Below are 19,459 nucleotides of genomic sequence, written 5' to 3' on the forward strand. Positions count from 1 at the left end.
AACACTCATCTTTAAGGATTTTACCCTTATGAAGGTTCAACACTACAAAATACAGAGAAAGTTAGTGAAATGCCTGGCATAAGGCATGAATTCAGTGTAAATATAGTTTTGATCCTGGTCACTATTACATTCATGTCATCCATAACTTAATTTCCTTATAAAAACATTTCTTAACTTTTATTGGTTCCATTGCTGTTTTCCCCCACAAGGTCATTTTATTATTAATCTTCAACTCTCCCATCCAATCTTTGATATTCCCCTCACTGATTGACTCTGACTTTAATTTGGTGTGGAATACTGATTCTCCAAACTGGCCTGCCAACCCTGAAGACACACATTAAAAGATTTCATAAGCAGAGTCTCATCATTGCACAAACTTGCCCTTTGCACTTTATGTCATAACATTGACCCAACAGCTCCGAGACTCATTGATTGCTCCAGGATTATGGGAATATGGATAAGCAGAGTAGTTTCAAGCAGTGAGCAGCCTGGATGTTTCTTTACCTTCACAAACAAAAAACAAATGAAGAGTATGCCAGTTGGCTTTCACTGGCCATCAAGTTATACTTAGTGAACTGAAATAGTAGAAACTCATTTAATTCACAATTTTATATGTTGACACTTAGCTAGGTGGAGCTCAGCTGGACAGTCTTCTCAGTTCAGCTAAACCCACCATTATATACTAGAGGTTGGCTTACACAGGACAGACTTGATTGGGATGGCTTTATGTCTGTGGTCTCACTCTCACAAAGGCTGAGACTTACCCTCGTGTGATGGCAAGAAAATATGCAAGGTCTCTTGAAGTATACCTTCAGTAGTGACACATGATCATTTTGATCACATTGTGCCTTCCGCACTGAATCACAAAGGCCATTCCAAGAACTAGGAAAGAGTTGCAATGCCTCACAGTAAGCAGGCATGATAGAGGAAGAAGAGAAACAGGGTTGATTTTTCACTCCACCTCTGCATTTTCTCCAGGTATATTCCTGTTTTCCTGGATTCTGCACGAAATCCCAATCAGGAATATAATACACACAGAGAACAAAACTCAGCAAAGCAACATTAGAGAAGCAGATCTGGGAGGCTCTGAGACTCACCTCATAGACATAAGTCCTCTTCTTGGCGTCAATATTTTCTACAGCCCACAACTTTCTGAGACTCTTTTGCATCTTGAACTTTTCCCCCAAGAGGGAGTTACATACATGCTTCACAGATTAGTATTTGCTTCAATGCTGTGCACAGTTTTTCTCACTGTAATTCCATTATCATAGGAAACCTTTTCCTCAGACACCAAGTGCTGGCCTAGACAGAGTCCCAATCTAATCAAGGCTCTGCCCACTCTCATAGTTGAAATTACAGAATCATTCCATCCTGTTACTAACCTCTGAATCCAAGCCACTCTGCTCAGTTTCTCCTGGATGTGTTTGCTTAATTTCAGCCATTTTTTCAAGTCTCTCTGCTTGTTCCACAGACTACCTTCTAATCAGTGATAACCACTCAGTAGCTGTGAGCCACACAGAGGCCTGGAAGCCAACTGTTCCCCTGTATAAGACAAGATGGAGACTGTAAATAAAGTTATGCTCATTGCATAGCTAGTATTGATTTGAATCTCAGAACCCAAACTTAAGCATCTTCAAACTAACCCTGTCTTCATTAATATGGTTATTCAATTAGCACTTTTTATTCTTTTCCTTTTGTTATTTTTTCATATATTTTCATTATAGTTAATAGAAGGGTTACATTATATTCGCCAGATAGAAGGTGCATTACTTCACATACATTGAAACCCTTTCTCATGTCTCGGTCCCCATTTCCCTCCCTCCACCCCTGCCCCTCATCTTGTTTTCCCCCTTCCCTATCCTATTTCAAATAACCAAATAAGCATATATACACTATATCAGATAACAAGGTGAAATACTGTAACAATATGAGATAACCAAGGGACCGCAAAAGAGATGAGAGATAACATAGTACATTAAGGACAACAATCACTCATTATAGTGCTTTTGTTTCTATATCCTGGAGATCCTTTCATTCATATGTCCTTATGTATCAAGGTTTTGTTCTATTATAAATCTCTGCTAGGAGAGCCCACGGTTCCTACTGATTATGACAAATGAGGGAAACTGTTGAACCTATGTTCCTTTGAGTCTGGCTTACTTCACTTAATATGATTTTTTTAAGTCTTTCCTCAATGAGCATTTGTACAGCACATATTAGCTACCCCAAACTGTAAACTAGAGGTAATATATAAGGGCCTTCAGCTTACCAGGAGTTGAAATTCTAAACATAAAGCCAAACAAGTAAAATGGGCCATTGCAGTAAGGCGTGAAAGGCATTGTGCTGGTGAGGCTGGAGATGGGAAGCAGGGCTGAGGAGCATGGATGGAGGGCAGAGCCTGGGCCCTGAGCCCCTTCCCAGAAGAGATGAGGTGCAAATGCACAGGACTATCATTCAATCAGCTACAAGTCAAAGCCACTATGTTTCCTCCAGACCACTGCTTTAACTCCTTCCACTAAAATCCAATCAGTAAATCCCTTGCTGTTCAACTTCTGTGTTCCAGAAATTCCTATGGAAAGCCTTGGGAACCACGTTAGCCTCCTGCCAAGATACAGACTTTGTAAGCTCACAAATTAAGGAATTTCTGGTTTCTCCCAGCCAGCTAGGTGACCAAAGACAGGTGAGAACCCCTGCCCTCGATTCCTATTTAGATAACAACCATTCATCCTAATGACAAAACATGTGACAGGTGTGATGATAATGTCCCACTTATGTCCAGAGTTATGTATTAATGTACCCATGATACTCCTAAAGAGTTTCTTTAAAAGAATCAGGCTTTGCTGTTTAAATTTCGATGCTCACTTTTTATGCAAGTCTCTGGAATATGGATTTCAAACTTCCTTACTTCACAAGGACATCTTTTTTATATTTTGGTGCATGACTTAGAACGTGACCACTACCATCAAAATCACTGAATTTATAAGCTGACAGAAACAAGGCCCTGGCATTCAGTCTAAGGGATCTACCTGGAGTGATATGAGGACATACATACTCATTCCTTAACTAGCCTTCACTAGCCTCAATAGTGCGGTCTACATCTCTCCTCTGAGTGGGTTAGAGTTCTTTCTTCCACATTACACAGGAGAAGCCACTGGATGTCATTGAACTTTGAAGCCTGCTTCTCTGTTGCTATCATTTCTTTCCTTCTCCTCAGATAGGACCATCTATTGCTCTTGTTAAACTTTTAGTTCTGCTGTAGACTGTGAGACAGTTACACTTGCACCATAGCGTGCTTGCTTCCTTTAATGGAAGTTCTTGGGTGTCCTACAATCCCAGATAGTCCAGTGGCTCCTCTGCTTAGTCATTTTAAGCTTCTGCTATTTGATGTCCCCCTGCTTGTGTTCCCATCATGGACTGCCAATATGCATATTACAAACATTGCCCATCCCTCACCTCCATTTTTCTGCTTTTCTCATCACCCTCTGGCATGTGATTTATTGACAAACATACTGATGTTTGTTTCTCCTTGTTTCACTTTCCTATCGTTCTGGTAGTAGTTCCCTTGGCAGCATGCCTCAACGTGGCAGAGTGGTGTTCTCCACTGTGTCCTCAACACCCAGCAGAACACCTGACACACAGTAGCTATTCCCTATGTACTTGCCCAATGAATGTGTGAATGAATGAATGTATGGAGCGTAAATTGAATGAAATGTAAAACTCACAGCCTTATTCCTTCTCTGACTTCAGGGAGCAGCATCTGTTTTAGGATACTGTGCGGAGAACCACCTGGACATAGTCCTAAAAGTACTTAAAACATTCCAAGATGAGGAAAAGTTTTTTATTAATCGATGTAAGGTAAAAAAAATAATCTTCTGTAAAGCTCTTGGTCACTAAAACTGCAAGTGATAACAGTTTCTTCCAGGAGTACTCTATTTGCATATTTCTTTTCTTTGCCACTCCTGGGGCTTGAACTCAGGGCCTGAGCACTGTGCTTGGACTGTCTCAAGGCTAGTGCTGTACCACTTGAGCCACAGCACCACTTCCAGCTTTTTCTACGTATGTGGGGTGCTGGGGAATTGAACCCGGGTCTTAATGCATGCTAGGCAAGCACTCTACCACTAGTTCAAACTCTAGCCCCCTGCACATTTCTTTTTAAAAAGAAAATTATCCACATAACTGGACAAAGGACAATTATGTGATCTTACAGCATGTATGCAAGGACAAGTTCACCTCATTTATGTCACTCTTTTCTTATTCCTACATTGGTCCCCAGGACTACATTCCAGGTCAGACCTCTTTAAACTCAGGTCCCATAGGCCCCGCAGAGAGATCCCAGGCCCACTCCACTTCTGTTTCCAGTGCTGACCTGGAAGCGTCTAATGAGCTCTGTGTATGCCTGCATCTGTCCTGCCACCAACTGTTCAGGCCTCACTTAGGGCTGTGATTAAATGTACTCAGCTTCCCCCGTGGGAGGGAGGAATCCGATGAGCAAATCATTAGCGAACCTATCTTCAACTCTGTACTTGTTCTCTCTACTTAAGTCAGACAGTCCCATGATAGTCCTGGCTGTCTGCAATTGTGTGAGCCAAAGTATGCCAAAGTTACACTCCTTCTCATCATTCCCAATCCAGTTTCTTAGCTCCTGTAGTGATCCATAGACTGGGGACGGAGGAAGGGGGATATGAGAATAAAAGAAACTCCTTAAATCCTATTTTTATCTCTCCCTTTCGTGTTATTCAGGGTATTTTTTCTGGGAAAAGAACCCTGACCAAGATTGACCTCATAGCGATCTATGGAGCCGTGGCCCTCCATGCCCCCAAGCTACAACTTCTCACCAGGCTTGACCATGACATCATGACCCAAATCCTGTTTCTGTATAGCCAGTGTTCTCAGGTAACACTTGCCACAGGGCTGCCTGGGATCCCAGGTTGGGTAACAGATCTTACAGAGGCTCAGCTTGAGGAAATCATTAGAACCTTAAAGCTAAGAGAAGAGAAAGAAAGGTGGGAGAGAGGGAGGGAGGGAGGGAGGGAGGGAGGGAGGGAGGGAGGGGAAAAAGAAAAAGAAAGAAAACAGAAAGAATGAAAGAAAGAAAAGGGACAGAAGAAAATAAAAGATCTGAGATGAGAACACAAACAAAAAATTATTAAGAAGAGTCAGGTATTTTGTTTTTCTCTCCTAAGTCCTTGTGCAGGTCATGTCATATATTTTCCCAATGCCTCCCCAGACCAATTCTATCCATGGTGATCCAGACTTATTTGACATTAAATATAGTTACTCCTGTACTACTTTGAGCAGCTGGCTTATTACTTCCCTATAGTAGTCCCAGAAGTGTTACCCAAAGCTAACAGGTTAAACAACTTGTTATATGATAATATGTATAAACCACTCAGAGCAGTCAATAGCAAGAACACTATGTGTATTTTAAGTGAATACATTATGTCATGCATCATACTTCTCAATCCACCTGTGTACTATTTTCCCTCCACATTCACCCCCAGACACCATGAATGTCCTCAGACCTTTCAAACATGCTAAGAATGCACTATCCCCAACTCACCCCTTCAGTTCTGCTTCATTCCCTTAACACATTTGGTGGTTTCTGTAAATAAACTATTTCATGCTTCCAGTTAATTCAAAGCCATTTCCGTGATAACTGTCAGACTGGCTTACTAAGAGTCACCAGGGATGAAATTTAAATACAGCTTCCTAGAGTAGAGGGAGGACCAGTAAGTAGATCTCAGGAAAAGTAGAAATGGTGGCAAAGTGTCAGTGATTCTTATCTGCAGTCAGGTGTGAGGAACCATTCCTGCTTAGAGACATATCTTCTTTTCTTCAGCACCTCTGTGCTAGGATCTGTACCTTAGACTCTTTGTCTACTGCTTTGTGTCTTCTGTGTCTCCACAAGCCATGTTCTTTTGTTCACCTGCTTACTTGCTTTTTACCAAGTCTGCGTCTTGAACTCAGGGCCTGAGCACTGTCCTTAGGCTTTCTCAAGGCTAGTGCTCTACCACTTGAGCCACAGAACCACTTCTGGCTTTTTCTGTGTATGTGGTATCGAGGAATTAAACCCAGTGCTAGACAAGCACTCTGCCACTAGGCCAGCTCCTAGCCCACAATCCATGTTTTTAATCCATAAATGCCATTCATTAGTATTTATTCATATGTGTATGTGAGAAGAGTATGATGGGGAGGAGTCCATGAAATCATAGATGTCAGCATTCACTAATGGAAGGATCCTCAAGCCTTCATTTCAGGGGAATTGCCTTACATAGCCTGTTAGAAATAGAGAGGCCTATAAAAGAAATACAAATCAAAATGACTCTTAAGATTCCACCTCACTCCAGTTAGAATGGCCATGATCAAGAAGTCTAATAACAACAGATGCTGGAGGGGATGCAGCCAGGAGGGATCACTACTATACTGCTGGTGGGATTGTAAACTCATTCAACCACTATGGAAAGCAGTATGGCAGTTCCTCAAAAGACTAAACATAGAGCTCCCCTATGACCAAGCAATTCCACTACTTGGCATTTACCCAATTGTCCAGAAACAAAGACATACTAAATCTACTAGCACAATGATGTTCATTGCAGCACTATTTACCATAGCAAAGATATGGAACCAACCCAGTTGCCCCTCAGTTGATAAATGGATCAACAAGATGTGGTATTTATACACAATGGAATGCTATGCTGCTGTCAGAAAGAATGACATTGCCTCATTTGTAGGAAATGGAAAGACTTAGAAAAAAATCATATTAAGTGAAGTAAGCCAGACTCAAAGGAACATAGGCTCAACAGTTTCCCTCATTTGTCATAATCAGTAGAAACCTTGGGCTCTCCTAGCAGAGATTTGTAATAGAACAAAACCTAGATACATAAGGCCATATAAATGAAAGGATCTCCAGGATATAGAAACAAAAGCCCTATAATGAGTGATTGTTGTCCCTAATGTACTATGTTATCTCTCATCTCTTTTGCTATCCCTTGGTTATCTCATATTGTTATAGTATTTCACCTTGTTATCTGATATAGTATATATATGCTTATTTGGTTATTTGAAATAGGATAGGGAAGGGGGAAAATAAGATGAGAGGCAGGGGTGGAGGGAGGGAAATGGGGACCAAGACATGAGAAAGGGTATCAATGTTTGTGAGTTAATGCACTTCTGTCTGGTGAATATAATGTAACCCTTCTATTAATTATAATAAAAAATATATGTAAAAAAGAAAGAAATAGAGAAGCCTAGGAACTCACAGGTTTAGAGTCAAAGCCCCAGCTGCAAGTGTCCCAATGGACCAGATTCATCCTTCCATCCCAGAGGCCAAGAAAAGACACAGTAGTGGTAGAGGGCTATGTAGCAAAGAACAGACAAAGGAGTTTTCCATGAATGTCAATCTGCCTTCAAGGGAGGGCAAGGCCTTTGAAAGATCATAGGAGGGGAAATCAAGGAGATGGTTGGGAAGACTACAGCTAACAGAATACCTTTAAGGCCTTGAAGGAATCTGGAGGAGTTGTTCTCACATTCACCATTTGAGAAGTCAATCAGGCTCCCGTGAGGCGATTACTCCTGCTTTGGGGTGTGATCTCAAATCCATGGGCAATCACTCACATGTTAGGGGGATATCTCACGACAGGGTGATCTGTCACACATGGTTCACTGTTATCAGAGGATAACAGTCAGAAGGATCACCTCATCATTTCTGGAATCCAAGGTAGTACTAGAAGAGCAAGAATTAGGAGGGGAAAAAGAATTTAGGCAGGAAAAAATAGTCAAAAAGGACAAAGTAGAATTGGTTAGGCCAATGAGCAGGGCCTCCTTCTCTGCAGAGCTGACTCCGCTGCGCACAAATCTGTTGAGTCATCATGAGAACTAGATATAAAATTTTCAATCTTTTACATTACATTAATGTTCATCAATTTCTGAGGATAACTATTAGGAAAATAGAGGGAAAGGAGAGATCAAGATAATAGCATATATTTTTAGGACAGTACATTCTTCTGTCACACAAGATGTGGCACAGGTAATATAAGAACATGTCTAGGAAGTATGTGGAAAATGGACTTGAATCACAACACTCAAAACCTCTGCCAGAGACACATTTTAAAAAACCTTATTTGTAAACAATAAAGCCGAGTATGCTGGCATACACCTGTAAACCCATTTTTCAGGAGTCTAAGGCAAGAGAACTGAGACTTAAAAGCCGGCTTGGGTTACATAGAAAGGTTTTGTATAAAATAAGTACATAAAGTGAAAACATAAAATCCAAAAACTATAAAATTAAAATAGTCAAAATCAGTTACAAATATTGAAGATTAAAAAAAAAACCCTAGGGAGATTTCACAGCAAACAAAGGTAGCCCCTCTCCACTGGCTTTGGGTAATCCTGAGCAGCTCAGTTCAACTGCATGTCTTTCCTCTTGTGGAGGACATTGTACACAAACAGATGTGCAGTGGGCATTGACTAAATCGTATCACTCTGCTTATATTTAATATATCACTTTACTTTTTAACACAAGCATCGTCGCAAATCTCACCCATCGTGTGAAGCTGCCCTGCCAGATTTGTCAGTTTTACAACTTTTCATTGCCCTCTCCTTTCCTCCAAGAGCATTTTCCCCTTTTAATTCCAAACTAACTACCTCTTTAACCTGATTGCCAACCTAGAAAACCCAAAAGTTTGGTGGTGTCATCCTGCTTTCTATAGTTTGCTCATGACATACCAGACAGCAAGATACACTCTCACTTTAAAACTGGGAAAGAAAATGGCCTGCATACCTGCCTGGGTAAAACTCCACTCCAGGCAATCCTTCAGGCTAAGGGGTAAAACATCAGGGGCTGTGGGTGTCTCTGACTGCTACTCACTGAGTATCTGCTTTGCTTTGAATTTTTCAGGTTCTGGGCATGTCTGTGATAAATAAGGTATGTGATGATAGATGATGCTAAAGTAGATAGATGAATGAATAGATAGATAGATAGATAGATAGATAGATAGATAGACAGACAGATAGATGCTAGGAGGATAGATGAGAGATAAATCACCTTGACAATGAAATTCAATTAAAATAATAGATAATAGATAGATTGATGATAAATAAACAGACATATTCTAACATTTGGGCCACACCCCCGACCCTAGCAAAAAAAATTTCCTAGCAAAAAATTTTAGCAAAATAAGGTAACTATGTAAAGACAGATACTAGATAGATAGATAGATAGACAGACAGACAGACAGACAAAGAGACAGACAGATAGATAGATAGATGATAGATAAAAATAGATACACAGAAAATAGAAAATTGCATTCCACTGAGCAATATAGACATATTAAACATTTATTTTAGTTATACATTGGATATTTCTGTACAAATCCTAGAAGAAACTGTGAACTGTTTTCTATTATGGCTTATGGTTTTTAAAAGTTTGAAAAGTCCCATCCCCTTAGAGAAACTTCAGTAATTAAGGGAAATAGAAATGGATGACCTTCATTTCTCAATTTCCCTGCAACTTTAGATCCTAGGCTAGGATAGAGATGGCAAAGGGAGCAAAGATTCCTACTCCTGTTTGGGTGCATGTTTCAACCTTAGGTGACACATTTAAAGACTCAGCTGTGGTGCCTAAGAGCTTGGCTTGCACTGTGACTCATTTTGCTTTAGGACATGGACCTGCAAATGAGTTTCACAAGAAGCATCACTGAGATCGGCATTGCCGTACAAGATGCTGAGGATCACAAGTTCCAGTTTTCCCACAAGGAGATGCTGATGGATCACATGCTGGTGAGTGTGCAGAGGAGGAAAGGGCAAGGGCCTGAACATTCCAACTTTAACTCGGTAGAACTCAGCAGTTCCATATAACAGATTTCTGCCTCCCTTCTGACCCAGGTATACCAGGGCTCAGGAAGCTCGGAGGCATGTCTGCGAATTCCACTGAGGCTTCCTGAAACTGTTTACTTGCTTGTTTGTGTTGCAGAACCTGATAAAGGATGAGCCTCTGGATTCCTTAGCTAGCCCCGTTCGATGGAAAGTCTTAATTGCCATCAGATATTTGAGGTACAGAGAATCTGGAGCGTGCATGCGTGCGTGCGTGCATGTGTGTGTGTGTGTGTGTGTGTGTGTGTGTGTGTGTGTGTGTGTAAACAAAAAGACTTTCCATCCCTACTCCCCTGCTCTTCCCCCTCCCCCAGCCACTGACATAGCTGCTAGCATGGACTTCAATGCATCCTCTTATATATACATATTTCACAGATGGAGTCAAAGAGCTGACACGTTGGGACCGGGAGTTTGGCTTAGTGGTAGAGTGCTTGCCTTGCATGCATGAAGACCCGGGTTCGATTCTTCAGTACCACATACATAGAGAAAGAAAAAAAAACCAGAAATGGTGCTGTGGCTCAAGTGGTAGAGCCCTAGCCTTTAGAAAGCCCAAGGACAGTGCCCAGACCCAGGACTGGCAAAAAAAGAAAAAAGAGTTGACACCTTGGCTGAGAGTTGATCATGTGATGGCTGATGGGGACAAGGAACTAGTCAGAGAATCCAGCTCTACTGAGAAGAGGAGACTGAAATTTCTATACAAAAACGTATTTCTCCTCCTAGAGGGTGGCCTTCAGACAAATTTTAAGTTGCTTCCTACTGTGCAGGAGCTCTCAGGCTGCTAGGTTCCTCGGCATGCTGTGTGCTCCCACATGATCAGCTGCTCCGTGAGCAGCATGTCTTTCATCTTCAACTGCTTATGTTTAATTGTGACACAAACAACATAAATTTTACCCTCTTGGTCATTGTCACTTGTATACCTGGGTAGCACTAAGGACAACCACATGATTCGCAGTATTATGTAAGGAAATTCCAGAAGTCTTCTAATCGTGTGTGATTGAAGCGGCATAACCATTGAGCAATGACTCTTCATCATTCTCTGCTCCTCACAGACGCTAGAAACCACTATTTCATTTTCTCTCTAATGTAGATAAGCTCATATGAGTGAGATCATACAGTATTTGTCTGTGTGTGGCTAAATTTTCACTTAGCATCATGTCCTTAAGATTCATCCAAAGTGTAGCATCACAGATCAAAATTCTATGATTTTAATATTTCATTTGATGCACATTTCATTATCCACTCATCTGTTGGTGAATGTAGGCTTGTTTCTGGGTCTTCAGTTCTATTGCTTCTCAGGCTTGTTCTGGTGCCAGTACCAAGCTGTTTTTATTACTATGGCTTTGTAATAGAATTTAAAGTGTGTTATTGATCTCCTTCCAGCATTGTTCTTCCTGCTAAAGATTGTTCTTGCTACTTGGGATCTTCTATTATTCCATCTGAATGTTTGGATTGTTTCTTCTATTTCATTAAAGAATGATGTAGGAATATCTAAAATAGATATCTACAGCTATGTTAAGTTTTGTTCTGATCCCCATGATGTTTGTATAAATGTGTGAAAGAAGAAAAGATTCTAGCTGGGTACCAATGGCTCACACCTGTAATTATAGCTACTCCGGGGATTGACATCTGAGCATCATGTTTCAAAGCCAGCTTGGACAGGAAAGTTCGTGAAACTCTTAGCTCTACTTAGCCACAAGAAAACTGAAAATGATGCTGTAACTCAAAACAGTAGCACTCTAGTCTTAAGCTAAAGAGGCTCAGGAGCAGCAACCAGGCCAGTTTAGATTCCAGGACTCTCCCCTCCCCCACAAAAAAAGAGTCATTGATGAACTCACAAGAATCTAAGAACCAGTCCTACCTGTGGCAGCACATAGAAGGCAAAAGAACGTATTTGACTGATAAAACATACTCTCTAAAGCTTAGACTCTAATTAAAGACCTCTCCTCTCTCTTTCTCTCACACATGATAGAGAAAACAATAATGTTATCACGGACCACATAATGCAGTAGTAAATAATGAAAAATGAGTGATTGTTCATTCATCTAAAAAATTAGTACTGACATATATTGAAAATGATCACCAAGGCGTGACTTTGTTTCCCTTGTCTCCTGTACTTGTCACCACCTCCCTCAACATTCGAGCCTTTCAGAAAATTCAACAGACTTTTCCCATAGTGAGAGCCAATTCACAGATCTTGACCCTTCTAATGAGTTTCTGTGTTAAAACATAATAACCGTTTCTCCGTATGGTTCTCCTTTCAGCAAACTGAAACCTCGGCTCTCATTAAAGGGCCATCTTAATATCCTTGAAGAGAATATCCGACGACTCTTGCCACTTCCCCCTCTGGAAAAGCTCAGAAGTGAGGGTGAGACGGACAAGGACAAGGAACACATTAACGTATGTGGCAGTGAGGACCAAGTAGAATGGAAAGCTGCAGTGGGGACTTTCCCTCTGTAGCCCAAGGCTCACACACACACACATCTGCTTTCAGTTTCTGTACGAAAAATCCATGGATGCTCTAGGTAAACTTCTGAGGACCATGATATGGGATAATGAAGATGCAGACGATTGTGAAGAAATGTTTAATGTGAGTAGATTCACCATGCCTCACTCATCTTCCCACACTGCACTACCTCCACCAGCTTGCCACACCAGCCTTACTCCACCTTCTTCACAGAAAGACAGCCAGCCTGACCTCCTACCTCAGCATGTAACACCACTCCTCTAAAACACCACGCACAATAGCAAGGTGCATAAGACCATATAAAATAATATTATCAAAATGAACTCCAGGAAATGGAAACAAAGTGTTAGGGGTTTTTTTTCTTTATTGCTATTTTTCTTTTCCTTTTGTTTTTTTTTGTTCATTTATATTTCTTTGGGAAGGTAAGGGTATCACAGAAGTGTGAGACAAAAGGTGAACAAATGAAGCCATGACACCACGTTGAAAACTAACTATACAACTTGGGACGAGGACACAAGGGGAAAACTGGGAGAGCGTGTGGGAAGGAGTGAGATTGTTCAAAAAGAGATGTGCTATTTATATAAGTGTAACCCCTCTGTACATCACCTTCATAATAACAATAAATAATCTTTTTAATTGTGTGGAGAGAGAGATCCAGTTACCGAAGAGGCAGAGAGAGGAAAAGGGAGCAGAGGCGAAGGGAGGAACTCATAAGGAGACTAAAGAGTATGATGACTACTAAGCACAAGAATTTCATTCTCTGACCAACAGCTTCTCCGAATGTGGCTTGTTTCACCCAAGGAGTGGGAAAGAGAAAGAGCCTTCCAGATTATTGCCAAAGTACTGACAAATGATATTACTGTAAGTAATCTGGAAATGCATACATCCAGTTGTGTGTGAGCCACAGGGTTTGGGACCCCTCCAGAATTTCAGTCCCCCCCTACATGATAAAACTCGGGCTCCAGATGAAGGGGCTTCCAGGGAACCTTGTGGGTAGTATCTCATATTCCAGAGTGTGGCGGCTGCCATGCTACAATTAGGCTCCCTAGCTTCTTGGCCTGTTGCTCATTTTTTCACTTCCCTTAAGAAATCAGGCATCTTTAGAGGGGTTTCTGTGATTCAACTACATGTTGAGGGAACATGTCTCAGGACATGTAGGGGGAACATGGGACTTGAGATCAGGATGGGGAAGAGTCGGAGGGCCTTATCAAGCGTCCTCACCACCTGAACCTCTCCTTTATCCTGCAGGCACCACAGAACTTCAAAATCGGCTCACTCCTTGGGCTTCTGGTCCCTCACTCCTGCGATTCTCTGCCCAGCATCCGTCAAGCTGCTACCAGCTCAACCATTGGTCTGTTTTGTGTAAAAGGTGAGCGGAGAGAAGGGAACCCACAAGTGAAGGGTTCTCTTCCTATGAAGAGAAAAAAAGTCAAGATGCACCCACTTTTTATCCTTTGTTAGCAAAGCTAGTTGTACAAAGGGATTTCACTGTGATCATACATACATTCACATAATGTAGACTAATCAAATTCACTTCATCCCAGCTACATTTCTTTCTTAACCTCCCTCCTATACCCTTTCTTTCTTCTATAGTTATTTTGAGATATTCTCTTGCTTTTAGCCCAGGCTAGCCTGAACTGAAATCCTGTTTATATTTCCCACCGAACTGGGATAAGAGACATGTGCCACTGAATCCAGCTATTGGATAAAATGGGGTTTCACACACTTTTTGCCTGGGTTCACTTCAAACCATGATTCTCCTCATATCCACCAGCTGAGTAGCTCAGATTACCAGCATGAGCCACTGAACAAGTCAAACCTCTTGATTATTTATGATGGCACCAGGATTTAAGGTCAAGGCTCATACATGCTATGCAGATGTTCAACCCAATGAGCCACATTTCTAGCATTTTTCTTGGTGTTGTTTTGTTTTGAAATCTTAGCTCCTGTCCACGTTTGCATCTTGAGTTTACCATCTTATCGGGGTGACAAGGCCATGTAACCAGACCCAGCTTCTTTCATTGAGAAGAGTCTTTTCTATCCATATTGTCTTGGACATATGGTCTTTCTCTTCTCAACCACCCATGTAGCTAGGATATTAGGCATGAGCCCCTGACACATGATAAATATTTCAGTCTTTTTATAATTCCGAGAGTCATCAGGAAAATAAAGGAAGAAATCAAAACATTCCTAGGATTGAAGAAAAATTAAAACAGCTTAGTAGAACATTTGCAAAACTTCAAATACATAGCCAAGAGAGAAGTTTGCAACTATTAATTCATCAATAAGAAATCAGCAAGAATCCAGGTGCCAATGATTCATACCTATAATCTTAGCTATTCAGGAGGCTGAAATCTAAGCATCACAGCTTGGCTCAAAGCCAGCTCAGGCAATAAAAATTATGGGACCCTTATGTCCAAAAAAGAAACTACCAATTTTTTAATAGAAATAGGGGTGTGTCTCAAGTGAACTAGCCTTGAGCAAAAAAACTCAGGGGCAGAATACAGGGCCTGAGTTTAAGCCTCAAAACCACCACAAGAAAGGAAGGAAGAAAGAAAAAGAAAGGGCTGGGGGGGGGGAAGAAGGGAGGAGGGAGGAAGGGAGGGAAGGAGGAAAGAAATCTGAGAGGAGCTCCCAAATAAATAACGTACTGACACCTCAACCTCTTAGCAAAACAAGAACAAGTCAAATCCAAGCTATAGATAAAAAGAAACAATAAAGATAAAGACTGGGACAAAAATTAACAAAATAGAGACTTAGAAACAGTACAATGAGGCTAAAAATGTTGATTCTTTAAATACATAAACAACATTGAAAGCCCTTAGCTAAACTCACCAAAAGAACAAAGGAAAAACAAGAAAAAAAGAACAAGAGAAACCCTCAAATTAATGAAATGAGATATGAGAAAGTATAACATACCAGAAATCAATGAAGTTTAGAGGATCATTAAGAAATATTTTTAAATACTGCAAATAAATTAGAAAAATCTAAATGATATGATCAAATTTCTAGATGTATATAACCTACCTAACCACATGTATAATAAGCAATGAAATTGAAGCCATGTGTTCAAGGGCTTTTATCATATAGGAATATTGAATTTTATCACAGTCTTATTCTGTATAAATTTAGAGAATCACGTGATGTTTGTCATTGATTCTGTTTATACACTGGATTACCTTTATTTGTATATATTGGATCATCCTTAAATGCCTAAAATAAAACCAACTAAAATAAAATCTATCTGCAGGTATTTTATTGAATATTTTTGTATCTATACTTATTAACAAAATTAGTCTACAATTTTTCTCTCTTTTTTGTTATGTCCTAAATACCCTTTTGTTGTCAGGATAATATTAGCTTTGTAGAATGAGTTTTATACCATGTCTTCCCTTTTACTTCATGAAATACTTTGAAGCACATTTGTTAGTTGCTCTTTAAAGGTGTGATAAAATTCATCAATACATCCATCTGGTCCTTGGCTTTTTCTTGATGCCATAGATGCAAAAATCCTCAAGGCACCAGAAGTGGTACAACTTCTTATGTTCATAGATTAGCATATTGTGAGAATGTCTATACTATCAAAAACAATCTAAGATTTAGTGCCATCCTTAACCAAAATTCTAATGTCATTCTTCATAAAAGTAGAAACAAACTAGTTCCAAAATCATACAGTAGTATAAAAACACCCAAAAAGCCAAAGCAATTCTAAACAAGAACTGTGCTGGAAATATCACAATGCCTAACTTCGAATTATACTACAGAGCCACAGTAACAAGAGCAGACACAGATTTCAATGGAATCAAATAGAATCATATCCAGAAGTAAACCTACAAGACTGAGTCATTTGATTTTAGACAAAGACACCAAATGCGTACACAAAATAAGAGAGCCACTTTAACAAATGGTATTGGAAACATTGTATATGCACATGTAAAAGACTGAAGATGTGACCTCCAGGATATGGAAACAAGAGCCATATAATGTGATACTGTTGTTCATAATGTACTATGTCATTTCTTATCTCTTTTGTTGTCCCCTGGTTATTTTCATATTGTTATAGTATCTTACCTTATTATCTGGTATATTGTATATATGTTTATTTGTTTATTTGAAGGATAGGGAAGGGGGGAAATGGGGACCAAAACATGAGAAGGGGTATCAATGTTTGTGAAGTAATGCACTTTCTATCTGGTGAATATAATGTAACCCTTCCATTAATTACAATAAAAAGAAGAAAAAAGACTGAATATAGACCTCTGCCTCTCACCCCATATTTAAAATGGATTATAGAACTAAATGTAAGGCCTGAAACTTTGAAATCACTGGAGAATATCTGAATAGGACTCCAACCACTTGATAAATAATAGCAAGACGTGATAAATTATTTTATAATACAGAGAGCTAAATATAGACATAGATATAGATAGATACACATACAAATATGTAAATATGTTTATACAAGCACTTGGATAAATGAAAGCAGTATAGCTGGGCTCTAAGCCAAGGTGACTGACTCTTAAATCCACTTATTTTCTACTGGGCTAGGCTTCATTACAATGAATGGCTCAAAAGAGAGTTTCCAGGATTAATGATCATTCAAATTACAAGCAGAAAGTAATTATTGTTTAAGTCTATATTTATAAATTGATATCAACAATCACTAGTTCAGTTGTTCATGATCTTTTTTTGCTAGAATTATTTCTGTTAATTTTCCCCAAAATAATTCCGCAATGAATGGAACTCCAAAAGAAATAGCACTGTAGCAAAGAGGGTAGAGCCAAGACATTCACTCCAGAACAAGGTGCAAGTTCCAATTACTCTGTGTTTACTTGTTCTGTGACCTTGAGCAAATGACTTTATGTATCCCTATCTTGGTTTTCCCATATGCCCAACCCATGGTTCTTTTACCTCAGATGATCTTTATAACTGATGACTATACCTTTACAGGCAGAGCACTGCACATAGAAACCACATTGCATTCATCATCTCATCAGCAGACCTCTCTTGGATTTATTTAAAAGGCAGGGGTCTGGGAGTTTAGCCTAGTGGTAGAGTGCTTGCCTAGCATGCACCAAGACCCATGTTCGATTCCTCGGTACCCCATATATAGAAAAAAGGCCAGAAGTGGTGCTGTGGTTCCAGTGGTAGAGTTCTAGCCTTGAGAAAGCCTAAGGACAGGCCCTGAGCTCAAGACCCAGGACTGGCAAAAAATAATAAATAAATAAATAAATAAATAAATAAATAAATAAATAAATAAATGGCATCTAGCAGCTACTGTATCTCTATATTAAAACACAGCAGGAGGGTGACTGCGTTTGAGTCCTTGAACTCTCATGTGTTTGTTCCTTTGTTGATTTTAGGCATTCACCTGGAAATGGAAAGACTTCAGGGTTTACAGGAAGGACTGGCATGTGATGATGCACAGGTCCAAATCAAGATTGCCTCCAAAATAGCAAAGGTAAGAAAGATGTAAGACTATCCAAGAGGGATAAAGACCCTTCTGGGTCAATTTCCAAGTGAATGTTTTATTTACTCCCAATTAGGATAGAAAAAAAGGCAACACTTTAGATAGCTAAGCCAAATGAAAGACCTTTTTCCCTGTCATTCATTAATTTTGGTTACATGTTCCTCAGCAACACCTGCTACTAATCATAGCATCTGGGGGGAAACAGTAAATTCTGTGGTCTTTCCCTTACTGTAGTATACAGTGGGTGAAATGAACTGAACCAGGCTTTGAAAACAAGATATGGATTCTATGTGCCCTGCCTGATATTTAGTCTAAACTGTGAAACAAAAACAAATAGACACATAGCTTACACTGAGTTGCTTAAACTGAACCAGTCATTCATTAACCTACTATCTCCTGAGCCTTTAGCACATGCTATGCTCTGTTCTAGACTCTATAGAAAGCGGGAGACAAATGCCCTGCTTTCACTATATCCTAGTAGTAGAAAAAAATAAATCCAAGTAAGGGAGAAATGGGGAGAGTGATCCTCTAGAAAGAAATTATGGCAGAACCGTGGCAATATTTGGAAAAGAAAACTCCAAGTAGAGGAGAAATGGCAGACTTTCAGAGGCCCTGAGATAAAGTATGTAGAGAAATCTAAAAGATAGCTAAGAGCTGTTTCAAAGGCTTTCCAAGCCTTATTATAGATATTTTTTATCCCAGTTGAAACCAAAAGCCAACAGAGGTCTTTTAGCAGAAGAGCCATACAATTATGTAGACTTCACATATTTATATGTGTGGAAGTGTTCCACAGTTGTCAATAAAGACCCAATAAAATCAGTACATCATGACAACATGTAAGTACAAACAGAAGTGAACTACCATGAGGACAGAAAGCAGTTCTGGATTTGCAATGACCTCGGTGGGCTAGCAATGGTTCTGGAAGGAGATTAGCTTTCTACTTAGGAGTATCACTAACTGCTATGAGAATGCCTGGAATACAAGCTGACAAGAAAAAGCAAAATTAGTGAAGTCAGCTTACAGAAAACTGTAAGAATCCAATAGCAGATGATGTTAGCTTAGACCCAGGAAACCAGGAGAAAGTGAGGATAACTGAGAAGAAAAGCTAGCAAAGCCATAGCATGGAAGGCAGAAGTCTATGACAATTTAGGTATATAATAACTCAAAACAGTGCTTGAATGAGCAACTGTTCATGGAAAAGAGCTTATTTCCTCTCAACAAAATAACATCAGATAATGTAATGCAAGGTTCGGGGTGCGGGGGGTGTCAGTTGTGACTAGTAAGCTCTCATGGTTGCAAAGCATTCCAGTTTAAACAGGGAAAGCCTCAGATAATCTCCAGAACTCATACTGCCCGCCCTCCTTTATTAGCACACTCACACTCTCAGATTCACACATTGCTATCCAACCAAACATTCTGTGTTCATGTGCCTGAAGACCAGAATTGTAACATTGTTTTTTCTACCTTTTATTGACTGTCCTTGGTACTGAGGCATGCACAAGCCTGGCACAGACACTGTCCCTCAGCCACCTGCCTGTTCTGCATTACATTCTAGTACTTGACACATGTGATAGGTTTTCCCAAATTCTCATGGCTGGAGATATTTGTCTGTGATATCTAAAATGTGTGTGAAGATGCTTTTACATATAACAATA

General features: G+C 40.0%; 1 protein-coding gene across 1 annotated transcript in view; it reads left to right on the forward strand.

The window, feature by feature from the left end:
- The window catches only part of Mroh2b (maestro heat like repeat family member 2B), a 68,377-nt gene that overhangs the window by 33,464 nt on the left and 15,454 nt on the right, over positions 1-19,459 (forward strand). The window contains exons 20-30 of the mRNA XM_090332000.1: positions 2,564-2,680; positions 3,748-3,855; positions 4,741-4,893; positions 8,897-8,923; positions 9,658-9,777; positions 9,971-10,050; positions 12,132-12,267; positions 12,362-12,457; positions 13,106-13,195; positions 13,583-13,703; positions 17,698-17,795. Of these exons, the coding sequence (XP_090188126.1) occupies positions 2,564-2,680; positions 3,748-3,855; positions 4,741-4,893; positions 8,897-8,923; positions 9,658-9,777; positions 9,971-10,050; positions 12,132-12,267; positions 12,362-12,457; positions 13,106-13,195; positions 13,583-13,703; positions 17,698-17,795 (1,146 nt within the window). The remainder of the gene's footprint in view (positions 1-2,563; positions 2,681-3,747; positions 3,856-4,740; positions 4,894-8,896; positions 8,924-9,657; positions 9,778-9,970; positions 10,051-12,131; positions 12,268-12,361; positions 12,458-13,105; positions 13,196-13,582; positions 13,704-17,697; positions 17,796-19,459) is intronic.

This window comes from Megascapheus bottae, chromosome 4 (assembly GCF_031878675.1).
Source record: "Megascapheus bottae isolate mThoBot1 chromosome 4, mThoBot2.hap1, whole genome shotgun sequence".
NCBI classification, from domain to species: Eukaryota; Metazoa; Chordata; class Mammalia; order Rodentia; family Geomyidae; genus Megascapheus; species Megascapheus bottae.